This window comes from Saccopteryx leptura, chromosome 9, assembly GCF_036850995.1.
Source record: "Saccopteryx leptura isolate mSacLep1 chromosome 9, mSacLep1_pri_phased_curated, whole genome shotgun sequence".
Lineage (NCBI taxonomy): Eukaryota > Metazoa > Chordata > Mammalia > Chiroptera > Emballonuridae > Saccopteryx > Saccopteryx leptura.
This window is the reverse complement of record NC_089511.1, coordinates 53,689,797-53,715,263: the sequence shown is the minus strand read 5'-3', so window position 1 is coordinate 53,715,263 and position 25,467 is coordinate 53,689,797. Positions and strand designations below refer to the sequence as shown.

At 34.0% G+C, this 25,467-nt stretch overlaps 1 protein-coding gene across 1 annotated transcript in view; it reads left to right on the top strand.

Annotated features, from left to right (window-relative positions):
- PCDH15 (protocadherin related 15) overlaps positions 1-25,467 on the top strand; it is a 1,001,489-nt gene that overhangs the window by 833,428 nt on the left and 142,594 nt on the right. Inside the window, exons 24-25 of the mRNA XM_066348814.1 lie at positions 6,028-6,137; positions 8,376-8,516. Coding sequence (XP_066204911.1) covers positions 6,028-6,137; positions 8,376-8,516 — 251 coding nt within the window. The remainder of the gene's footprint in view (positions 1-6,027; positions 6,138-8,375; positions 8,517-25,467) is intronic.

Sequence of the window (25,467 nt, the reverse complement as noted above, 5' to 3'; positions counted from 1 at the left end):
AGACGTGTACACTTGAAACTTACATATATTTTATTAACCAATGTCAGCCCAATACACCCCAATACATTTAAAAATTAAAATTAAATAAAAAAAATAAAAAAAACACCATCTAAAAATTGTATCAACCCCAAATATCTAAACCGGGGATTCTTAGCATTTCTGTATTTAATATTTCTAATATCAAAAGTCTAGGCCATTCACTGAATATGCACTCACCAAATATTTCTTAAGAACTTACTATTAGTGTTGTCCAACACACCGAAGATCTTATATTGCACTTCTAAAAAAGGAGAGAACTATTCAGTAATAAAAAATTAAAATAAAATAAGAAACCATCTGTCTCTGTAGTGTTCAAAACTCATATCTGTTAAAGATATATTCATTTTTTTTAGCATGCTCTTAGCAGCCTTTTTCTGAACAATGGAATTTCAAGTGAATCCTTGACCCTTAAAGCTTCATCAGTGAAGCTGTGTCATTCTACTGTTGAGCCTTATATGGTTTGAGTGCCTCTTTTATAGTGAAAGTGCTTTTACTGTTATATTAGCAGTAAATCTAGCTTTAAAAGTAGAATTCGTGAGTTTAAGGCACTCAACAATTATTTGTTTTGAATTAAGTGAAAGAGGGTTAATAATGCATTTTTTATTATAAAATAGAAGTGCAACTATATAAATTAATAGCAGAAGATTTGATTTTTTAAAAAAAATCTTCTTGAAGACTTCTGTATTTGGCCATAATTCTTTACTTCTAAATTTAATCAATAGGTTTTTGGGGTTTTTTTTTTTAATTATTTTTACAGAGACAGAGAGTCAGAGAGAGGGATAGATAGGGACAGACAGACAGAAATGAAGAGAGAGATGAGAAGCATCAATCATCAGTTTTTTGTTGTGACACCTTAGTTGTTTATTGATTGCTTTCTCATATGTGCCTTGACCGTGGCCCTTCAGCAGACCGAGTAGACCCCTTGCTCAAGCCAGCGACCTTGGGTCCAAGCTGGTGAGCTTTTGCTCAAACTAGATGAGCCCACACTCAAGCTGGCTACCTTGGGGTCTCAAACCTGGGTCTTCTGCATCCCAGTTCGATGCTGCATCCACTGTGCCGCAGCCTGGTTAGGCTAATCAATAGGTTTTTATTGTACTCAACAGAAAGAAAAAAGAGAATGATAAATCACATATCAGACTCAGAATGACAGAACTGGAGACTACCTTTCAGCTACTTTACTCTAAAAATCATAAACTGTCAGCTCATAGATAAAGCCCATAGATCAAATAAGTATGGTGATGCATTAAACAATAAATTTGCAGTAGTTGTCAAAATATAATAATTTATATAATTTAAATAAAATTTTGAATTCACCTTTCCACTTTAAAATCACACTGGACTTGTAGGTTGCGTTGTACTTACCATTATTAAATAGAGCATGTAGTGTGGCCAATGCTTTACTTTTACTCCTTCCTTTTTAATTTATGCTCAGCTTATTTTATTCAATTTGTTGTTTTTTCCCTCTCTATCATATGATTTTGTAGATCTTCATTTTTACCAACTGCTTTATTTTGTATTCAAATTATATCTGACTCCAAAAAAAAAGGTACATGGCTTTATTATGTAACTGGTACTTTTCAAGGCATGAAACAAAAATAAAATGGGTCCTGTCTGGCAATAAATAGAAAAGAATCAAAATTTTGTAATTTAATGCTCATTGTTAGAGGTTCATTTCATTCTAGTCTGGAGAAAATTGCATTTATATGGTATGTTTTGATTCTGATAGAAAGAAGTATGTTAGAACAATTGAGACAAAGGTTAATAAGAAGATATTTTGTCTAGAAGTAAATCTGTTGTAAATATTTACTAACAAATAGAATTTAATGTTTTTAATGGTATGCATTGCATTTAAATTTCTTTTCAAATTATTCCAATAAATTTGTCCAGTTTTGATAATTTCTATTCATTTATATAAAAATTTACATAGGCTTGAAGTAAAAGATGAAATTGTTCTAATGTTAGAACAAGTTACATTTGCTATAGACTTGTTATTTCTATATTTTGTAAGGATCAATAAACAAATTAATTGTTGGAAAATACAAAATTTAGCTTTTACCTCACACAATAACAAGATAGACAGTTAAACAATTTAAGCAATATTTAATTCCATAGGAAGTAAATTAATTTATGAAAATTATTTCAGAAATTGACTAATGTGTGCTGTTATATTAAACTTAGGTTATATATAATTTAATCTGTCATAAGCTAACAGTTCATTATTTCTAATATTCAAGCCATGTGTCTTTTTTTATCTGTTTCAGCATAACAATATTAATACAAACAATAAGTTAAAACAATATATATATCAACTTGAAGCTTCTATAGCTCAGGAATTGGTTATCTGTGTCCTCTTTTTATTGTCTCATACATTTTTTTATTTAAAAAATTCAGTTTAATGGGGTGACATTGATCAATTAGAGTACATAGATTCAGAGAAAACTTCTCCAGATCATTTTGACATTTGATTATGTTGTATACCCATCACCCAGAGTCAAATTGTTCTCCATCACCTTCTATTTGGTTTTCTTTATGGCCCTTCCTTCCTCCCACTCCTTCCCTCTCGTCCCTTCCCCTCTCCCTGGTAACCAACACAATCTTGTCCATTTCCATGAGTCTCAATTTTGTGTCCCACCTATGTATGGAATCATATAGTTCTTAGTTTTTTTCTGATTTACTTATTTCACTTAGTATAGTGTTATCACGTTCCATCCATGTTGTCATAAATGATCCTATATCATCATTTCTTATGGCTGAGTAGTATTTCATAGTATATATGTACCACATCTTCTTTATCCAATCTTCTATTGAAGGGCTTTTTGGTTGCGCAAAACAAAGAGTAAAAACCATATGATCCAATCAATAGATGCAAAAAAGACATTTGATAAAATACAACGTCATTTTATGTTTAGAACACTCAACAAAATGGGTGTAGAAGGAAAATATCTCAACATAATAAAGGCCATTTGTGACAAACCATCAGCTAACATCATTTTAAATGGCAAAAAACAGGACTTTTCCTCTAAAATCAGAAACAAGACAAGGTTGCCCACTCTCTCCACTCTTATTCAATATAGTGCTGAAAGTTCTAGTCAGAGCAGTCAGACAAGAGAAAGAAATAAAAGGCATTTATATTGGCAATGAAGAAGTAAAGGTTTCACGTTTTGCAGATGATATGATCCTGTACATCAAAAACCCCAAAGACTCCACAAAAAGACTATTAGAAACAATAAACCAATGTGGTAAGATCACAGGATACAAAATTAATATACAGAAGTCTATTGCCTTCCTATATGCTAATGATGAAACATCAGAATACAAACTCAAAAAAATAATCCCTTTTATGGTTGCAACAAAAAAAATAAAATACCTAGGATTAAACATAACAAAGAATGTAAAGGACCCTTATAATAAAACTACAAAGCATTGTTAAGGGAAATTGTAAAAGATACAATGAAATGGAAAAAATATTTCTTGTTCTTGGATAAGAAGAATAAATATAGTCAAAATGTCCATATTACCCAAAGCGATATACAAATTTAATGCAAGTCTCACACAGTTTTAAATTAAGGTGTTGGCCAGGAATAGAGTTTCATCTCTGGCTTGACTAAAGAGGGGTCCACTTCCAAGCTCATGTGGTTGTTGTTAAGATTCTGTGATTTGGGGGAAGTTAGACTGAGGGCCTCAGTTCCTCACTGACCATTGGTTAGATATCACCTTCCTTCAGTATCATGTCATGTAGACGAGTCCAGATGTTCATTATTTCATAAATCCACCAAAGGAGATAGAGTCTCCCAGCAAGAATAAAGTTCCAAGTTAAAACCTTATATACTGTAATCAGAAGTGATAACATATTTATTTTGCTGATTTATATGTGGGAATAAACAAGTCACTCTCTGTCCCTAAAGAAAGAGGAGACAAATACTCAAGGGTAGAAATACCAGAAGTGGGAAACTATCGAAGGCCTTTTTAAAGAGTATTATGTTTCCATATCTCTCTGATATGTTTTTTTTTTCATAACTGGAATGATGAGCTTACCTAGCTTTAAGTTATAGCAGCATAAAGAATATTAGTCAAAGTGTCAGGATTCTAAAATTTTCAACTCCAGATTATTTCATTCTGTTGACATTATGATCAATAAACACTTCTTATGAGGTATCAACATTAAAGTTCTAATTTAAAAAACTCTCAAAATAAACTTGTTTTCTAATAGTTAACAGTAAAATTTCTGAGCACAACTTTCATTGGTTTTGAGAGACATTTACTACACATAAACACTGAACAAAGAGGATCAAGTGTCTTCATTGGCCAGAGAGAGCTAATGTGTTTATCCATATGTCTTAGGGATTGGAAGCCCTTCCCAAATTACTTAACCTGAGAATGGAGGAGGGATGGTTATATACAGCAAACTCTGTATGCTATTAACAAAAAAAGTCAGAAAAGATGCAGGAAAGTAAAATAAATAGTTATTGACCATGCAGTGAATATATGGTCCACCTTTAGGTGCTGGAGCATCCATTTGTTAGATCACTTTACATTTAGGGAAATGAGTGAAACAAGTATATGGGCTACAGTGCCAAAGAACATAGCAATTTGGACAAGATGCTTATGAAAGATTCTATGTAATTAACTTTTCAGTCTCTATTTGTATCTCAGTATTTGTTATAAGAGGCTTAAATGAAGGCACAATATACATAATTGCACTAAGTAATCTGGATTCGAAGAACTGAGAAAATGGAGGTAAAAATTAGGGGTAATATTAAAAGTGTAAGTTTTGAAAGAAAAGATCATAAGAAAGAAATGGCAGTAATATTTATCTTACCAGTTTGAGAAAAGAAACTGCAGTTTATTAAAAAATAAAAGACTCAGTGATATTTTTAAATATTTGTATTCAATAATTTTCTAAATCTATTGGAGCTGGATGATATCAATACCTGTGAATTATAGCAGTGAGATAATTCATATTAATTTATGAAAATAAAGGTATGAGAGCCTAACCAGATGATGACGAAGTGGGTAGAGTGTCAACCTGAGACACTGAGGTCCCAGGTTCCAAACCCTAAGGTTGCTGAGCGTGGGCTCATTTGGCTTAAGTGCAGGCTCACCAGCTTGATCATAGCATTGTTGGCTTGAGCATGGTATCATCGACACGATCCCATGGTCGTTGGCTTGAGCTCAAGGTCACTGGCTTGGGAAAGGGGTCATTGGCTTGGCTGGAGCCTCCCATTCAAGGTATATATGAGAAGCAATACAATGAACAGCAGAAAGTGCTGCAACTATGAGTTGATTTTCTCATCTCTCCCTTTCTGTCTGTCTCTCTTTCTTTCTCTGACTCATAAAAACAAGGACAGAAACAAAAACAAACCAACAAAAAACAGTTATGATAGCTTTGTTATAGTGACCAATAAATTTTGAGAATGATATGGTGTGTTGTTAAAAATTTTTTTTGAAATTAAATAAATTCATAATACTGGTGACATAGTGAGGCTACAGTTAAGCAAAATAAGTGAATTTAAAAGAAATGTGAATTTTGGGATGTAGTCTATTCAAATATTTTTAATACAGTTAGAACTTTGCAATAAAGTAAGAATGACTAGAAGGAGACATTTGTGAGCCATTTGTTTAAATATGATAACATCAACAATGCAATAGAAACATTTTACATTAGTAGTTTGAGACAGCAAAGTGTACGTATGTATTGCATTCAGCCCAGAAAGTACTTTACAGATAAGTGCAAATAATTTTGTATGGTATTTGACAGATAATAAAGTAGGAGAAATCTCCATCATACATTAAAAACAACTAAGGCAACAAGACAGTTTTAAAACAACATTTGCATGATTTTAAACGATTTTTTAAGGCTGGAGTCATTGTAGTACTTTCTGAAAAACTTCAGAAAATAATATTATTCAAATAATACATTCTATTATTAAATTCAAACTCCATCCTGGCAAAATGGGCAATAAAAAATTTATTTTTTAAAATCTGCAGGCCTCCTCCCGTAAGTGAACTTGCACCCAGAGGAACCATGGTTGGTGTAATTTCTGCTGCAGCTGTCAATCAGAGTATAGTGTATTCCATTGTTGCAGGAAACGAAGAAGGTGAGTGGGTTTTAGTCTGTGTTTTCACCAGAAAGCAAATCTGGCTTTGGAATTAATTTCAGATTGAATTATGGTTCACTATTTCTGAAACCAAAACATTTCCAACTTAAATGTAACTGGGAATTATGTGCTGAATCTGATTAAAAATCCAGTTACATTAACACAAGTGGTTTCTATCGCCTAGGACAGTGGTCCCCAACCCCCGGGCCACGGACCGGTACCAGTCCGTGGGCCATTTGGTATCGGTCCACAGAGAAAGAATAAATAACATGAAATGTTGTCGGAATAACAAATTTAAATACAGCCTGAATAATGAGGACATGCTCGTTCCTCCTTTAACTTAGCCCAATAAATATCGTAAGTTCGACAATTATATTTAAAAATACCACAGTTTTTACGCTGGTCGCATAATTTTATTTTGTGCATTTATCTGTCCCACCCTAAAGGCTGGTCCATGAAAATATTTTCTGACATTAAACCATTCCGTGGCCCAAAAAAGGTTGGGGACCACTGGCCTAGGACATACAAAATATCTAATTCTGAAGGTATTTTCCTCCTTATTTAGGAATAACAATGACATTTCTTCAGGATTAATGTATGATACTTTCAGCTTTCAGTTATAGTTGTTACTTTACAGGTTGTTACTTCCCACTTTCTGTACCTTCCATGATGCATATTCCATGTCATTCATTACTTAATCCTGAAGAAATGTTAGAATCATAAATAATTGTGAAAACCCAAAGAGGTTTATTCATGATAAAAAGCCATGTATATTGTATGCTTCCTCAAGCAGTTAATGAGACATAAATTAACAATTATAAGTCAATAATTTAAGTTTTATCTACCTATCACATTTCACGAAGAATAGAAGGGTTTTGTGAGGCTCCAGGAATGAGACCAGAGCTCTGTCTTTCTCACCCAGTCTTTGTTTCACCTATTATCCACAAATTAGTTGTCCTCTGTTTTTTCCCTTTTGTTGAACTGGATGGTATTAAATATGTAATAAATGAATGACTGTTAATGGTATTAAGCGATTGGCATGGACTATGTAAAGGCCTTTTTCAAGTATTTCAAAACCAACCATTACAATAAATTGCTGTCCCTAAAGCAAGTATCAACATCAACTTTTCTATTGCTTTTTCTTGGTTTCTACTCTGCTGCTATGTCCCCTCCTTAAAATATTACTAAACTTTCTTTCTCCTTGAACTGCCAGCATCTGACTGAAGCTATGGTTTCTCCATCTATTCTGATACATTTATTCTGTGATTCTATCACTTTTCTTCCTTGAGGATAGCAGAAGGGCTCTACTTATTACACTCTTTCCTCCACAACGACATTTTTACAGTCAACTTATTTATTAATTCATTCAACATATATTTATTAATTTATTTAACAAATATATATTTGGCATCTACTATGTACTAAGTACTCCTTCCACTATGAAGGATAATAAAGCAGTGAACAAAATAGGCAGACATTGACCTCATACAATTTAATCATCTAATAAAAAGAAATATAGAATAAAAATTATTAAACTGGTATGTATATAGTAATTAGGTAATAAAACATGCTATGGAGAAAACTAAAGAGAAAAACATGAGTGCAAGAAAAGAGATATTTACAATTTACCAGAGTGTCCTGCTTTTCATTCAAATATATATTAAAAGAATAAATTCATTAACAAATAGACATTAGGACAAAGCATTTTAAGTTTTTTAGAATAACAAACCATACTTTTTTAAATAACCAACATATTAAATTAGCTGTTTTTCCATAAGGTTTTTTTGACAGCCCCCTAAATCTATAAGATAATAAGGTGCATTTAATATTTAAAAGTATAATCATTTAATAAGATCCTGAAATGCTTGATTAAACAAATTTTTTTTTTTAACAGTAGTTCTGAGTCTTTAGGATGGTAGAAGATCATGTGAATATAGGGAGAGGGTTATAGCATGCATTGCTCTCAAATATAACGAATCCCAAAAACATTGATTTCCAGGAGAATCTCAAAAAAATATATACAATTTTATGGCATGCAATTAGGGTAACACTAATGTTGATAATATTCTGGAACATAGTTACTAAAGAGCTGGAACATAGTTTCCAAAAGCCAGTTTCTTATCTCTTTTATACATTACTAATATTATAAATATGTTTTTGAAATCACAATGCTTTTAAAGAGAGTTCTTTTTCCTTGTAGTGTAAAGAAAATGATCAATATATTGTGTTTTATTTTAGATAAGTTTGCAATTAATAACATCACAGGTGTTATCTATGTTAATGACCTTCTGGACTATGAAACAAGGACAAGCTATGTACTTCGAGTCCAAGCTGATTCCCTGGAAGTGGTTCTCGCCAATCTTCGAGTTCCTTCTAAAAGTAAGTTATATTAATCAAGGGTTTTAAAATAAATGTAGGTTGTTTTTTCTCATTTAAAACTTTCTTTTAATTTTTAAATTACAGTTGACATACAATATTATATTAGTTTCAAGTGTATAGCAACATGATTAGACATTTACATAACTTACGAAGTAATCACCTTATAAAATCAAGTACCTCTATGACATCATACATAGCTATTACAATGTTATGGGCTATATTCTCTATGCTGTACTTTATATCCTCATGAGTATTTTGCAATTACCAATTTGTACTTCTAAATCCTTTCACATTTTAAAACTATCCCTCCAACCTCTCTTCTATCTGGCAACTGTCAAAATGTTCTCTTTATGAGTCTGTTTCTGTTATGCTTATTTGTTTATTTTGTTTTCTTAGATTCCACATACAAGTGAAATTATCTGGTATTTGTCTATCTCTGACTTTACTCAACACAATTCCCTCTATGTCCATTTGTGTTGCAGGTGGCAAGACTTTTTTTTTTGTCCTGTGCCTGAATTATATTCCATTGTATTTGTGGACCACTCCATTAACCTAATGATGAACAGTTAGATTGCTTCCTAGCTTGACTATTGTAAATAATGCCTCAATAAACATATGGATGTATATATCTTTTCAATTAGTGTTTTGGGTTCCTTCAAATAAATACCCAGATGTGGAGATGCTGGATGGTCCTTTTTGTGTCTTCTTTTAGCTTTTATTTTAAAGTCTATTGTGTCTGATATAAATATTATTACCCTATCTTTTTTATGTTTAATTTTTATAAAATATCTTCTTCCATCCTTTACTTTCAGTCTGTGTATGTCTTTTGATGTGAAGCATGTCTCCAGTAGACAGTATATGTAGGATCTTGTTTTGTTATTTATTCGTTCACTATATGTCTTTTGATTGGAACATTTAATCCATTTGCATTTAAAGTAATTGTTGATAGATATTTACTTATCTCCATTTTATTATTCATATTTTTTATCTTAATTTTTCCATTCCTCTTCTTAAAGAAGACCTTAACATTTCTTGTAATACAGGTTTGGTCATGATCAACTCTTTTAGATTTGTTATTGTCTGGGAAGCTCTTCATCTGTCCTTTGATTCTAAATGACAGCCTTTTGGGGTAAAGTAATCTTGGTTGTAAGTGCTTCTTGCCTTTCGTCACTATATTTTATACCAGTGCCTTCTTGCCTACATATTTTCTGTTGAGAAATCAACTGACAGTCTTATGGGAGCTTCCTTGTAGGTAACTGCTTTCTCTTGCTACTTCTAAGATGTTCTCTTTGTCTTTTAACTTTTGCATTGTAATTATGATATATCTTTGTGTAGGCTTCTTGAGGTTCATCTTGTCTGAAACTCTGTTTCATGGACATGTATGTCTATTTCCTTCACTAGGTTAGGGAAGTTTTCTGTCATTTTTTTTTAAATCAGTTTTTAATTGCTTGCTCTCTCTCTTCTGCCACCACTGTGATGCAAATGGTGGTATGCTTAAAGTTGTCTCCGAGGCTTCTTACACTATCCTCATATTTTTGGATTCATTTTTCTTATTTCTATTCTGATTGAATGTTTTATGCTTCCTTATATTCCAAATTGTTGATTTGGTTCTCTGCTTTATCTATTCTATTGTTGATTCCCTGTAATTTATTGTTATTTTTAGTTAGTGTATTCTACATTTTTGACTGGCTCGTTTTTATGGTTTCCATAAATTCTTTAATGCTGTTTAAGGTTTCACTACATTCCTTGAGCATCCATCCTTATAACCATTGCTTTGAACTCTGCATCTCATAGTTTGCTTGACTCCACTGTATTTAGTGCTTTTTTTTTCCTGGAGATTTCTCCCGTTCTTTTATTTGGGACATGTTTTCCTTTTTTATTTTTTAGTAGGAGACAGACAGACAGATAGTCAGATAGACAGGAAGGGAGGGATGAGAAGCATCAACTCGTAGTTGTGGTGTTTTTTAGTTGTTCATCAGTATGCCTTGACCAGGGGGCTCCAGCCAAGCCAGTGACCCCTTGCTCAAGCCAGTGATGTTGGATTCAAGCCAGCAACCTGCACTCAAGCTGGTGAGTTGGCACTTAAGCCAGATGAGTGTACATTCAAACTGGTGACCTCAGGGGTTCAAACCTGGGACCTCAGGGTCCTAGGTCAATGCTCTAGCCACTACGCCACCATCAGAGAGGCAGGATATGTTTCATTTTCTCCTCATTAAGGCTGCTTTTCTGTGTTTGTTTCTATGTATTCAGTAGAGCTGCTAGATCCTCTGGAGTTGGTAGACTGACCTTATGTAATAGAAATCTTGTAGCGCCCTGTGTAGGCTGTGTGCACTGTCCTGTTGTATTTGAGATATGATTGCTGTTGGTGTGTCACTGTCAGCCATTGACACCCATGCTGATCCACTGCAAGGACTAGCTTTGAAAATAGTAGGGGAGCTGCTGTGCAGGGACCGACATTACATTGAAGGACTTGTTTCAATGGGGCTTTGGTACCTGCCAAATCTGCCTTTTTCATGTGTCATTTGTGGAGGTGGTGTGTTGTAATCTGGCATGGTTTGAAGCTATCCACCAAGTTCACTGGCTCTGGGATCACCCAGAAGTTGCAAGATTAGCCACCACCTCTGCCCTGCCCAGGGCTACCCATCATGAGCTACAGAGCGATCTGCAGATGACTGCTGCTTTTCCTAGGCTTGGTGGTGTCTGTGAGAGGCCAAGCTGAGAATCAAGACTGGCAGGTACGAGTGTTAATCCTGAGGTCACTTATCAAGAAGTACTGGGTATGCAAAGGCCAGATGCTTTTGTTAGAGTGATTTTAGAAATGTACAAAGGATGAACCAAGAGAGGTCATTTGTATGGAAAATTCACTGGAAACAGCTTGGATAGACCTGTAAGTTGAGTGGAGTAGGGTTTCAGGGAATCAACAGGGCAGGGCAAATAGTGTAAGCCAGGTTGGTGGAAACTCAGATGTGGCACCTATGTACTTCCTTTCTTGGGGGAGAACCCAGAAAAGGAAGAACTGCTTCTTCCAGCACTTTTGTCTGGGAGAAAGCTACCTCTCCAGCTCTCATCATGATGCCAGACAATTCAGTTTCTCCCAGTGTGTCTCTGGTGCCTTTCCAGCTGCTGCTCCAGTGCTGAAACTCAGAGCAAATGAGTCAAAAGAAGTATATATGTTTGTTTTAAGAGAAACTGTCTGGGACTCCCGCAACCCTCGATCTCACTCAGCCACAATCCCTGCTGGTTTTCACAACCAGAAGGTTTGGGAATTTCTCTCCCCAGTACTGAAACTGTAGGTTGGGAGTTCTGATGTGGAGCTAGGATCTCTTGCTCCTTAAGGAGGACTTCCACTGCCAAGATATCCCTCCTGACTTACAACCGCCATACATGTGTATGGGACCAGCCCTTTCTGCATCTATGCACCTCCTACCAGTCTCCATGTGGTGGCATCTTGTTCATATCTTTAGGTACAGGACTTCTGTTCAGCTAGTTTTGAAGTGTTCTGAATGATGATTGTTCTGTAACTTACTTGTAATTTTGATGTGGTTGTGGCAAGCTCCAAGTAACGTATTTATCTACATGACCATTTTGACACGATGTCTGCTCATTCTGTAATAAAATCCATGTCTAAAATTTCTCAGTGAAGAATGTAAAATCATTAAATCTCAAAGATGTTTGCCATTTATTTTAAGTTTTACTACAAGATAATACTAGCATGATTTTATACTCCTGAACTCTCAAGACAATAGCATACTATTTCTAACTTTTGAGTAAATATTATAAAATACCATTATTATCTTTGTATGTTAGATAATAAACAATATTCTCATTGCACTGTGAGGTTCTGGCTAACTCTCTGGGATATAGTATATTGTTAATGAGTGCATGACCACTAGACCTTTCCTAAATTTTTTGTCTTCTGGCACCTATGTTTTCTTAGAATGGAAAAAAACACATCTTGAAATTAGTGACTAACATTTATCATAATTTATATATTTCATTACATATAATTCATACCCATTTCTAGAAGATGAGAAATAGTATCTTCACTTTACAAAGGCATGCTATGAAAGGTGAAGTGATTTTTTTCTGAGAAATAAACAAACACTTATCAGTAAATAAAAATTTGAAGAGTTAGGCTAATATCTTTTGACTAAAAAATCCTTCTTCAACATTTCATTGTTATATAGTTTATCCACACAGAGAAGCAAGTAAAGCAGTTTATGAAGGGGGCCAGCACAGATTCTGACATGTTACCAATAATGGATAAATGCTATTCTTTTCTATTCACTGAGGTAGTACTTTTTTTCTCTTAAGCAATCTATCTTTTATTTTTCTAGTACATCAACTTGTTTAGAATCTAGGAGGTCCAAAAACACAAAATTTAATTTATCCATTAGTAGAATAAAGTCTTACAAAGAGTGAGAAGAGGGAAACAGGATTTGAAACATGAATCTTTTACTCTCTGGCCATTCCTTAGACATCCTATCATAGCATGCATCTTTAGAAGGGAAAGGAGGAAAAAAAGAAAAGAGAGCATGAGAACCAGAGCAAAGGTACCCACACGTATGAATGTCAGAGTAAGAGTGCCAAGGTGCCAGAGGAGAAAAGAGAGCAAGATGGGAATAAAAGGCAGAAGAGGCATTAGAGAATTTCTGTCTCAGTTCAGCTTCTAATGATCATAAAAAAATTTTTTTTTATAAAAGCACTCATTTTCATTTACTTCAAATCTCACTTCCTGATCTAGTGTCAGGAACTGCACAGGTACAACCAAATCCTTTTAAAAATCAGATTATACAAAATGTGTCTTTGGAATTAAAGTAATTAAGTTATCTTTAATGATTATGTATCACTGGCAAAATTAAATTGTTTCAATATAGCAGACCAGATTTGAGGTTTTAATGCCTATAAACTGCAGGTAATTATATTTTTACAAAATATTATGGATGCTTCAAGTTGTAAATCTAATTGAAAAACCAGGATAGGAAAGGTTAGGTTAGATCTCAATTACATGATGTAAGCTAAGTTATTCTAAATAAAAATAAATGTGAAAGTTAATTAACAATTGTATTTGTCAACTTTCTTTGAAATAAACAAGCAGTTATTTTCAGTAAGTATTTTGGTAAATTTTTAGGTTGTAAATCTTGGTATTTTTCAGGAAATATCTCTGATTTCTAGGAATGGAGAGATATATAGCTTTTGTATTTGACTATCACACATTAGGTCTCATTACTATAATTGAATGCAAATCTAAGGCTAAAAAAAGATTATTAATGCATACTTGTATGCTTGTATGTGCTCCATTTTACATGTAGAGTTAACCAAAAAGCAAATTTATAAATTATCTTTTTAAAAATGCATAAAGCCTAAAAGCTAAATGTTATTTTAATACCTGATTCTTGAATATTGTTATTAACATTTCATAACTAACTTTTGCTTCTTGAGTGTGAAATACAAACTCATGCATTTCTAACACACTTTATTTGTTAATGACTGTTAATGGCTTATAATCAATTCTTAGACATTAGCTATGCAAATAAGATCATTATGTAAATTAAGGTTAATTAATTGTTTGAAAGTTCATCCCCTCTTCAGAATTAGCTGCCCTATGGACTTTATTTAGCTTGACTACATATCATATGAATACCAATAATAAACAGAATAAATTGAACTTATTAAAAAAATATTTTATTGGAATTTCTTCACAAAGAAGTTACTAATAAAGTTATTTTCAAAGCAAGTTTTAAAACTATGCTCTAACTGGATTTAATATGTAAATGCAAATTATTAATTAAAATAGAAAAATTTTAGAATTTATTTCTAAAATTTGAGAGCAGCAGTATCTAAAGCATTTTTATTTTTTAGTATGGAACATTTCAAACATACATTTAATTACAAAGACTAGTATAATAAACCTCCCTATATCAACTACCCAGCTTCAATGTTATCAAGTACTGAGAAATCTTTCATCTAGCCTCCCAAGTGTTTCCTCACTCTATTATTTTGAAGCAAGGCAGATGTGTAATATTTCATTTGTAAAGATTCTAGTATGTCCTACTTAAAGATAAGTACCGTTAAAGCCATTATTGCTTCCCTCCAATTAATAAAAAATTCTCTAATATTAACAGGTATCTACTTAATATTCATGTTAAAATTTTGTTCACATCAGAATATAATAAGACCCATACATTGTAGTTGGTTGATGTGTCTTCTGACTACCTTTTAATTTATAGACTTCAACAGCGTCACTCCTTTTTATTTACCATCTCATATATTTGTCCAAAAAACCAGATTTTTGAAGCCTGGGTTTTGATGACTGTTTTCAATGGATCATTTCACATTTTTCTCTGTTTATTTTATTTCCTAAAAATTGATGTTACATCTTGAATCCTGCCTAAATCCAGTTTTTGTTTGTTTGTTTGTTTGTTTTTAGAAATAAACCATAGTGATACAGTGATACATTAGTTTTCCTTTATCTATAGGAGATACACTTTGAAGATCCTCAGTGGTTTCTTAAATTTTGAATAGTACCAAACCCTAGAGGTATTATGTTTGTTTTCTCTATACATATATGCCTATTATAAAGTTTAATTTATAAATTAGGAGCAGTAAAGATTAACAACAATAACTAATAATAAAATAGAACATTTGTAATAACATCCTGTATTAAAAAGTTATGTGAATGGCCGTGGCCGGTTGGCTCAGTGGTACAGCATCAGCCCGGAGTGTGGAAGTCCCAGGTTCTATTCCTGGCCAGGGCATACAGAAAAAGCGTCCATCTGCTTCTCCACCCCTCCTCCTCTCCTTTCTCTCTGTCTCTCTCTTCCCCTCCCACAGTCAAGGCTCCATTGGAGCAAACTTGGATGGCTCCATGGCCACCGCCTCAGGCGCTAGAATGGCTCTGTTGCAATGGAGCAACGCCCCAGATGGGCTAAGCATCGCCCCCTGGTGGGCATGCCGGGTCGATCCCAGTCAGGCTATGTGGGAGTCTGTCTCTGCCTCCTGGTTTCTCACTTCGGGGGGGTGGGGAAGGTATGAGAATGTGGTTACTTATGCCGGGAGATCCCTTGCTGAAGTCCTCCTATACGCTCAGCACTTTCTGGCACAAGATACTGCTCTCATTTGGATCCTATATTCTGTTCATGCCTTCCACCCACAGACTTAAGGCCTTTCCATCTTAACTAGCAATTATCACACACTCTGGCTTTAACGTTTGCAATTAAAAATATCATGAATTTGTTTTTGCTTCTCTCCAATTTCATGGATAAAAGATTAGTTTTTTCTTGTAGGTTATAGCAACCTCAGCATATGGATTCTTTTTTCTTTATTAAGTTGAAACTTTCATCTTTTCACTTAAAAGAAGCAATTCAGAGATTTTTAAATTTTTATTATTTTTTATATATCTGATTGCCAGCATCAGTACTCTTTTATTTTTTTTTTTTCTGAAGTGAGAAGCGAGGAGGCAGAGAAACAGACTCCCACATGTTTCCTACCAGGATCCACCCAGCAAGCCTCCCACTAGGGGACGATGCTCAGCCCATCTGGGTCATTGCTCTATTGCAACAGGAGCCATTCTAGAATCTGAGGTGTAGGCCATGGAGCCAGCCAACTTCAGTGCCTGGGCCAACTCTGCTCCAGTGGAGCCTTGGCCGTGGGAAGAGAAGAGAGAGAGAGAGAAAAAAAAAAAGAGAGGGAAAATGTGGAGAAGCAGATGGGTGCTCCTTCTGTCTGCCCTGGCCAGGAATAGAATCTGGGGCTTCCACACGCCAGGCCAATACTCTACCACTGAGCCAACCGGCCAGGGTAATTACTCTTGTGCTTTGGAGTCATTATTAAATATAATAAGTGTTATTTAAACACAAGCACTGCAATACTACAATAGTGGATCTGATAACTGAGATGGCTCTAAAATAACTACTGTGAGGAAAGTATATACAGTGTGAGACACTGGACAAAGGGGTGATTCACATCCCGGGTGGGATGGGTGGCCCAGCTGGAGATGTCATCATGCTATTCACACATGCAATTTAAAAATTATGAATTATTTAATGAATTGTTTAGTTACGAATTTTCCATTTACTATTTTGGACCACAGTTGACCATGAGTAAGTGAAACTTCAGACAGTGAACCCACAGATATGAGGGACAACTGTATTCACTATTTCTTTTTCTCTTTTTTTTAGTGAGCAAGAGAGACTGAGACAGAGACATGTAATTTGATGTAATTTTTTTTTATCCCTGTTAAAACTAAAAATATAATCAGTCATACAGTTATCTGTAGCTTGTCCTCTAAAAGACTCCTCAGAGAAGGCTTATAGAATCACCATTTTTGTATGCATTATGTTTGTATGCATTAAAGTTTATCTAAAGCTTTTATAATTGAATATAATTCTGACTAGATATAAAAGCCTTGACTCATATGTTTTTTTTTCTTTGACTGAAATATTTTATTCCATTTCTTTTTCTGTGAAGTATTACTGCTAAATGTGAAACAGACAAACTGGTTTTCTTTTCAAATGGGTGTTGGTTTTAATTCGAATGTAAAATAATTTTCTTCTTTTTATTTTTTTTTAAGTCTAATAGTTTTTTTTTAAGTATATCTCTATGCTGGCACTTCTGAGTCATTTTCTGCATTTATGATATATCCATTTAAATCTTATTCAAAAAAGCTTTCTTGAATTCTAGACTTTATTACGTTTTCTGTTTTATTAATTTGTTTTCATCATAGGCAATACTATAAATGATGAATCTTCTATCCTTTATATAACTTTCTGTCTTATTTCTTCAATATCTTCATTCATTTCATTTAGGTTTTAATGTTGTTATTTATGGAGTTTTTCTAATTCTGAAGGGTGTTTTTCTTTCATAGCTTCCCTCTTCCATAAATTTTTTAGCTTGTTTCAAAATTGTAAGATATAGTTTTCATCTTTTAAAAAATACCTTTCTTTTTTAGAGCCATTATTTTGCTTTCTGTTCTCTTTTTACTTTATGGTTTTGACCATGGTCCTTTATATCTTTCATGTTTCAGTGAAATTAGTTTTGCCACACTCTTAAAAAAATAAAGTGGGCTAGGATAGCTTTCCCTTTTTTCATTCTTTTATTATATATTTTAAAGATTTTAGAGAGACCGAGAGAGGAAAGGAGAGTGAGATAGAGAGGAGCCTACATTTATTTTTGTTTGTTAGTTTTTAAGATTTTATTTATTTTTTTTAGAGAGGGGAGAGAGGGAGAGAGAAAGAAGAGGAGAAGGAGCAGAAAGCATCACCTCCTCTATATCCCTTGACCAGGCAAGTTCAGGGTATTGAACCAGTGACTTCAGTGTTCCAGGTCGATGCTTTATGCACTCCACCACCACACATCAGGCAACATTTGTTGTTCCACTTAGTTGTGCAGCTATTGGTTGCTTCCCATCCTGTGCCTTAACCAGGGATCAAACCCACACCTTTGCATTTCAGGATGACAGTCTAACCAACTTATCTAACCAGCCAGGGCTTAGGATAACTTTTCTAATTCACAGCTCTAGAATTCCTGTTACAGTAATTTTTATGAAATGCTAAAAAGTTACTCTTTTACGTTTAACCTAACCAGGAGGTGGTGCAGTGGATAGAGCATTGAACTGCAATGCGGAGGACCCAGGCTTGAAACCCCAAGGTCACCAGCTTGAGCTCAGGCTCATCTGGTTTGAGCAATGCTCACCAGCTTGAGTCAAGGTTGCTGGCTTGAGCAAGGGGTCACTCTTTCTGTTGTAGCCCCTGGTCAAGGCACATATGAGAAAGCAATCAATGAACAACTAAGGTGCCGCAAGGAAGAATTGATGCTTCTCATTGCTCTCCTTTCCTGTCTGTCTGTTCCTATCTGTCCCTCTCTCTCTCTGTTTCACTCTGTCACACACACACAAAAAAGTTACTCTTTTATGTTTAGAAATCTGTTTGCTATTTTTCTGTACTTCCACTCTTTTTAGTCATATTCTTTTCTTTACCCCTATTGTGTCTTCCCAAGTTAATATTTATTATGCTCTCAGTGTATTTTTCTTAAAGTGGAGTTTTGTACTGCTACTGCTTTCATATTAGCTTAGTAACTTTTTTACTTTCTGTATGTGGACAAGTTTGAGGTTCATTGGTTCTCATGACCAACAGAAACCCTTATACTTCCCTGAACTTCCTTAAAAACTGACATTGCAGATTTTGTGTTTGTCAGTTGTTTCCACAACTGCTTATTACTGTGATTTGGACGTTAACTTCCATAGTTGTATATGTTATCTGTTGGTTTCTGGTTAGACACTACAATATTATCCGAGTTATACAAATTTGATAGTGAGGTGAGTTTCTAGAACAGCAGAACTTCCATAAAAATCCCTTTAGCCCACTCAAGATCCACGAATGCCTTAAAAATACAACTTATCCCTGGGTCTGAAAAGAAAGACCTTATTACTCACAACAATTGTATCATCAGGAGAATCAGCATAACAATAAACATAATGGCACAACTCCCTGAACTTCACAAGCAAAGTGTCAGGCCAGATACTACCTGCATGTGACTGGAGTGCACTACAGAAGAGTTCTGAGTTTAGGGACTCTTCCAGGTTTATAGAAAGTAGTAGAAAGCCTTTGTCAAAAGAGAGATAGGGCAGATTGCTGGAGCGTGAGGTATTCCTGCAAGCATTATCTCACTTTTAAGAATTGCCGGCTGCATAAATACCCCTCTGTTCCAGGTAAAAAAACGTCGGGGCATTGGCATACTCAGCATGATGTATAGAGGTGCAGTGGCCCAAGGCACTGCCTCCCAGGTACTGGCTCCCAGTATCTGGCTTTCCAAATCTCAGTCTGTTTGTAATGAGAGGGGATTCTGAAACATTATCATCATCTTAATCAATTTCTTCAAATCCTTCAACACATATTTGAATCCAAGGATATTTGAAATATTTGTTGGACCAGTAGAATTGTTTCACAGTTGATGAATTTGGAAGTTTTGAAGTTCTCCGGTTTTTATATTGTGTTAGCTGTTACCAAGTTAAGATTAAGTTTTTACTCAAGTGCTTTAGATATTTTAATTCAGGTCTTCTATATACATTTTTCCCTTTCTTAACTACTGGGTTTTAGCTTTTAAATTAAATTAATCATTTTTGGAAGTAGTGGGTAATTTAATATATGATCAAATGAATTAATTAAAAATGAAATAATCCCAATTAACAGAAAACATTTTTAAAAAGCAAATTTTCCTAAGAATTGATAACTAAACACAGAGAGATAGGGTAATTTTGGTCTGCTAGTTCATTAGAATATTGCTAAAGTAAAAGTAGTAGTAAAGAAAAAAAATGTATTCCAATAAGTCACAGATATGATATATTTCTTATGTGGTTTTTGTTATTTTATTCAACAAACTCTAAGCTTAGCACATCACTGACTATTGGTTCAGGACTTACAAAGATGGCTGGGGTAGTACACCATGAAGCATAATACAGAAAAAAAACAACAAAATATGAGTGATCAGAGAAGATTTCAAATGAGGTACATTCATAAGAATGAGTAGAGAAGGTTGAAAAGGACAGTTTTAAACACAGGAAGCATATATTAGAAATGATGAAAAAAATAGGTATTAAATTGGAATTATAAACAAAAGTACCAAGATATGATAGACCTAAAATTACAAAGAAATGTGCAAAAAATTACCAAAAACATTTAAAATAATAACAGCACATAGTTATCCACTTAAAAACTCTTAGTCTCAAAGCGAATTAATAAGGCCAAGAAAATAGTTGTAGAAATGATTCTGTGTGAAATGTCCTTGTGAGAAAAAAAGTTGCAAAGTTGCATTTGCATGCTCTTTCACAACAAGCTCAAGAAAGAGGGTTTGTGAGAGTATATTTCCTTCTATCTCAGATTCAAAGTTAACAACTAGAGAAAGACCACTATACTCCTGTATTTTAGGAGGCACAGTGGATTTAGGTCTGAGACCTGCTAGATAATCCAGAAGGTGAATTATAGAACTGAAAAGCTCTTACGATGGCTGGAGCAGAAGGGGAATTACAGCTCCATCAAGATAAGCCTGTACTCAGAGAATCATGCAGGCAAAGAGCCTATAATGTGTTTTTTTTTATTCAGGTTTTGTAGAAGCCCACTTAGTAGGCTCACAGGGAGTAGTAATGAGAAAGTGGAAAGCAAAATCTGGATATGGACTGCTGAATTTCTACTGAAGTGACAAATAGAATGAATTGAAATCCAATGCCAAAATCCAGTTACCGTAGGAGAGCACGCCAATGCTAAAGAGTTCATCATAAATTGTCTGTTTGAAATACAGGTCTAACCAAAACAGTCTTCACCCATTTCACAATTGTTCTATTTAAGTTGAAACTTTCTTGCCTACTTTATCAATCTTTCTTCCTTAATTACCAATGCCAGATGATGGCAGCATGAAAAGAAACCGGCTGCCAGTAAATGGGTGAGGTAGTAATTAATAGAGAAAAAGGAGCCTGACCAGTGGTGGCACAGTGGATAAAGGGTCAACCTGGAACACTGAGGTTGCTGGTTCAAATCCCTGGGCTTGCCTGATCAAGGCACATACAGGAATCAACTACTATGAGTTGATGCCTCCTACTTCTCTCTCCTCTTTCTTTCTCTCTCTCTTTCCCTTCTCTACCGTCTCTCTAAAAACCAACAAGTAAGTTCTTAAAAAAAAAAAAAGAAAAAGAAAATATTTTATATTTTACAACCCCTTCTCAAAAGAGTTTCCAGAAACACATCTAACTGGGAAAAGAGGAAAAGTTTTAGCATTAAATAAAATTTAAGTACTCATTAAGATACTGAACTGAGAACCTTTTATTTTTAGAATGTATCATAATTATAGTACTTTCTAATAATTAAATCATTTTTTAAGAAGTCATAGAATTTCTTAAGCTTTTGTTCAACAGCATAAAAGAAAAGACTATGTCAAATCAGCAAAATAAAGAGATAATAGGAAAGAAAACATAGAGTTTTATAATTATATGCCATATGTCCTTGTTAAACATGCCATTTCAGCGTGGTTGAAAAGCAGAATGTAATCAAAACATTTGTAATGAATTTAAACTTTATGAAGATACGGGGTTTTTTTTTTCTGTGTTTACTGATATATCTCAATAGCCTAAAAAGCATAGTACATAAATATACTCAATAAAGATTTGTCCAATGAATGAGTGAGTGAGTCCAGAGAGTTGAGGCCAGCTTTTGAAGAGATTTGAATATCAGGCTAACAGTATGCAAATATGCAAATATGTAGGATATACACCACCCATAATCACTATACCATAGCAGATTTGTCACCTCTTCTTTGTACAAGTTTAGGTAGTCATTACAGCAAATGAAGCCTGTAACTGTTTAATCATGGAAATATACTTCAGAGTTGCCTCCCACTACCTGGTATTATGGAAAATTCCCTCCAAAATGGCTAAAAAGTTAGTGTTGATTTTTCAGTTCTCCTTCACCACAAACTTTTTCGTTTTCCTGATTCCTAGTTTTCCAGTTTTTATTTCTCTTCCTTTGTTCCCATTCTCTCAGGTATCTGTTTGTTTTTTGGCAACCATACTGACCATTATTTTTAATCAAATAATTATCTTTATTTTATGAATGAAAGACAAATGTGAAAGCATTCATGTTTCTATTGTGTTATTTAAAATCATGAGTCCTCTTTTCTTACTGTCGTATCATCTCTATTCCCAGATCACTCAATCATCTTTCCCGGGTTCAGAACAGAGTCTTATTGATCCCAAAGAGGCTTCAAGGAACCTGTATTTAGATCTTCCACAGAAACTTGTTTAAATATTACTGCCACAGAGTCGCTCACATTTTTATATTTTTATGTAGAAAAACAGCAATAACATGCATCTTTATAGCGGTTTGATTTATGAAATGCTACATTTGAAGTGCAATTTTTCTTTTATGGCAAAATTATAATTATCTTTAAAAGTGGAAGAAAATACTACTAATTTTCTATAAATTATGTCATTGTGGTTTGATTCAATAAATAGCCTTTCAGTTAGGAAAATAAGATAGGACAATTAAGGTAAACCTTAAACTGGTGATAAAGCAACTAAAATGCTATTGATTTCATCATATGGTTTTGCTTTATGGTACACCTTCTAATACATTTTATTTTATTGGCTTTTCTAGTTCTAAACAGAAGGTCTGTGACAGATAAGGCTGATAACTCTTTACTCATGATTAACTGACTTACAAAAGCATTCCTCATTTAACTTGGGTAACAACACTACAGTATGCCATCAGTCATTTTTTTTAGTCTTAAAATCCTACGTATGTTCGCGTGACAGACGGTGGCGCAGTGGATAGAGCATTGGATTGGGATGCAGAAGATCCAGGTTCGAGACCCCGAGGTCGCCAGCTTGAGCGCGGGCTCATCTGGTTTGAGCAAAACTCATCAGCTTGGACCAAAGGTCTCTGGCTCGAGCAAGGGGTTACTTGGTCTGATGAAGGCCCACGGTCAAGGCACATATGAGAAAGCAATCAATGAACAACTAAGGTGTCACAACGAAAAATTGATGATTGATGCTTCTCATCTCTCTCTGTTCCTGTCTGTCTGTCCCTGTCTATCCCTCTCTCTGACTCTCTCTCTGCTTCTGTAAAAAAAAAAAAAAAAAAAAAAAAAAAAATCCTAGGTATGTTCAAAACCTTGTATGTCTATTATAAATACAAGGGTTGGAAAAAGCATGTTTACAGTTGTAATATAAATAAAAATACAATAATTAATAAATAATAATATAAGAATAAACTATATTTTGTGCATTCATGACTGTAAATGTACTTTTGCTCACCCCTGTATATGGCCATGTTTTAAAAACTCTATTACACTTTATTACTTTCAAAATTAGATACTAATTTATGAAAACTGATAATCATAATGTCCATTATAATATTTTTGTCTTAAAGATTTTAAAGATGTTATTTAAAGACACAGTTGAAACAATTACATCTTTAATAAAATAAAATTTTATCTGTTTAAAAAAATTCAATTGTTAAAAATAGATCTACTTAAAAATGTAATATTAAAATGGTTTATGGAAGTTTATTAATATATACATTTCTAAAACCAAATTCATTGAAGCAGTATTCATCTATTGACCCCAAAGTTGATTTGTTGAACTGGTGAGAATGATGTGTGATCAATCATTCTTAATTATACTTTTTTATATATAATATGATAAAAAATTTGTTTCATGAGAAAAACATTTTTATTGCTTCCATTCTCAATTAAAATGAAAATATTTAAGAGTCAACAATACATAACTACTTCTCCTAAACTTATACTTATGCCCTGGGGCCTAAATCAGGAGATATAAATTTTTCATTCTTAGGAAATTATGTTTAATTACTATAGTTAACAATTTAATTTTTTTTTAGCTATTTTAGCCTGAATTTAAAATGGGATTCAAAATAGTGATCACTCACTGGCTCACAAATATTTTTGCAACTTTATATTTTGTTTATAAGGATAACAAATATTCAATTAATAACACAGTTCCATTTAAAAAGAAGCAAACTATATCTTATTAAATGCACATAAAACTATACACAGAAAAAGTGATACTTGTTGAATCATACACTATATAGAAATATCAGCATTTCCAGAAGTAAAAAAATTAAAGTTACTTATTGGATAACATAAGCATAAAATTCATTTTGGGTGTTAAAAATGTAGAAGAGCCTGACCAGGTGGTGGCGCAGTGGATAGGGCGTTGGACTGGGATGTTGAGGACCCAGGTTTGAGATCCTGAGGTTGCCATCTTGAGCGCAGGCTCATCTGGTTTGAGCAACAGCTCACCAGTTTGATCTCAAGGTCGCTGGCTCAAGCAAGGGGTTACTCGGTCTGCTGAAGGCCTGCGGTCGAGGCATATATGAGAAAGCAATCAATGAACAACTAAGGTGTCGCAATGCACAACGAAAAACTAATGATTGATGCTTCTCATCTCTCTGTTCATGTCTGTCCCTGTCTATCCCTCTCTCTGACTCTCTCTGTCGTTGTAAAAGAAAAATGTGGAAGAAAATTATTAGAATTTATTGCTAAATACATTATTCTTCAAATTGTTTATGAGTGCAGTATTGGCTGTCTGCAGTCTATTGTTATATAATCAAGTATATAAAGTAAGGCAGCCCTAGTATTTTTAATATATTGCTAAAGATTTAGTTAGCTGTTAGATTGGTTTTATTTTTACTACTTACAACAAATGAAAAGTGAACATTCTTTCTCTTAGTGACATATTCTATTTTGAATAACCTTAACAAGCCGCTAAACTGACCTGGTTAATTGTGGTAAGAAAAAGAAATCCCATTTAACTAGACAAAAATAAATTTCAATATTATATTTAAGTAACAGAAAGTAGTATGGGGGAAAGTACCACACAGAAGAAATGATAAGATGAACCTTCAGAAATTTTTATTTTTTTAAGCTTAGTGGGGTTTTTGATGCTGCTTGTCATTTTATACGTCATTGAATTTCTCAATTTCTATATTGATTATGTTTCCTTCATGTCAAAGAATAACTACACCATGCTGTTTTTGTTTGCATCATTTCTTCTAAAATGTCTTTTCTTTGTTACTTTCCAGATAAACTCCTATTTTATAAGGCTCACTGTAAAAGTCATCTCATTTTTAAAACTCTCCTTAATTATCCATTATCCTTGTGATTGGGGGAAAAAGTATACCTGACTTGTGAGTTCTCAAGGCAAGGATATAGTATTATCCAATTTAATATTGCCTGCTTTCCATCGACAGGAACATAGGTACTAGGAGAGTGATTTCAGAGAAGAGAATATTAAAAAAAAAATGAGAATGGAGATAGAGAGACAGACTCACATGCACTCTGACTGTGATCCACCCAGCAACCCGCATCAGGGGCCGTTGCTCAAATCAACTGAGTTATGCTCAGCGCCCGCTGCTGGCATTCAAACCAATCCAGCCACAGGCTG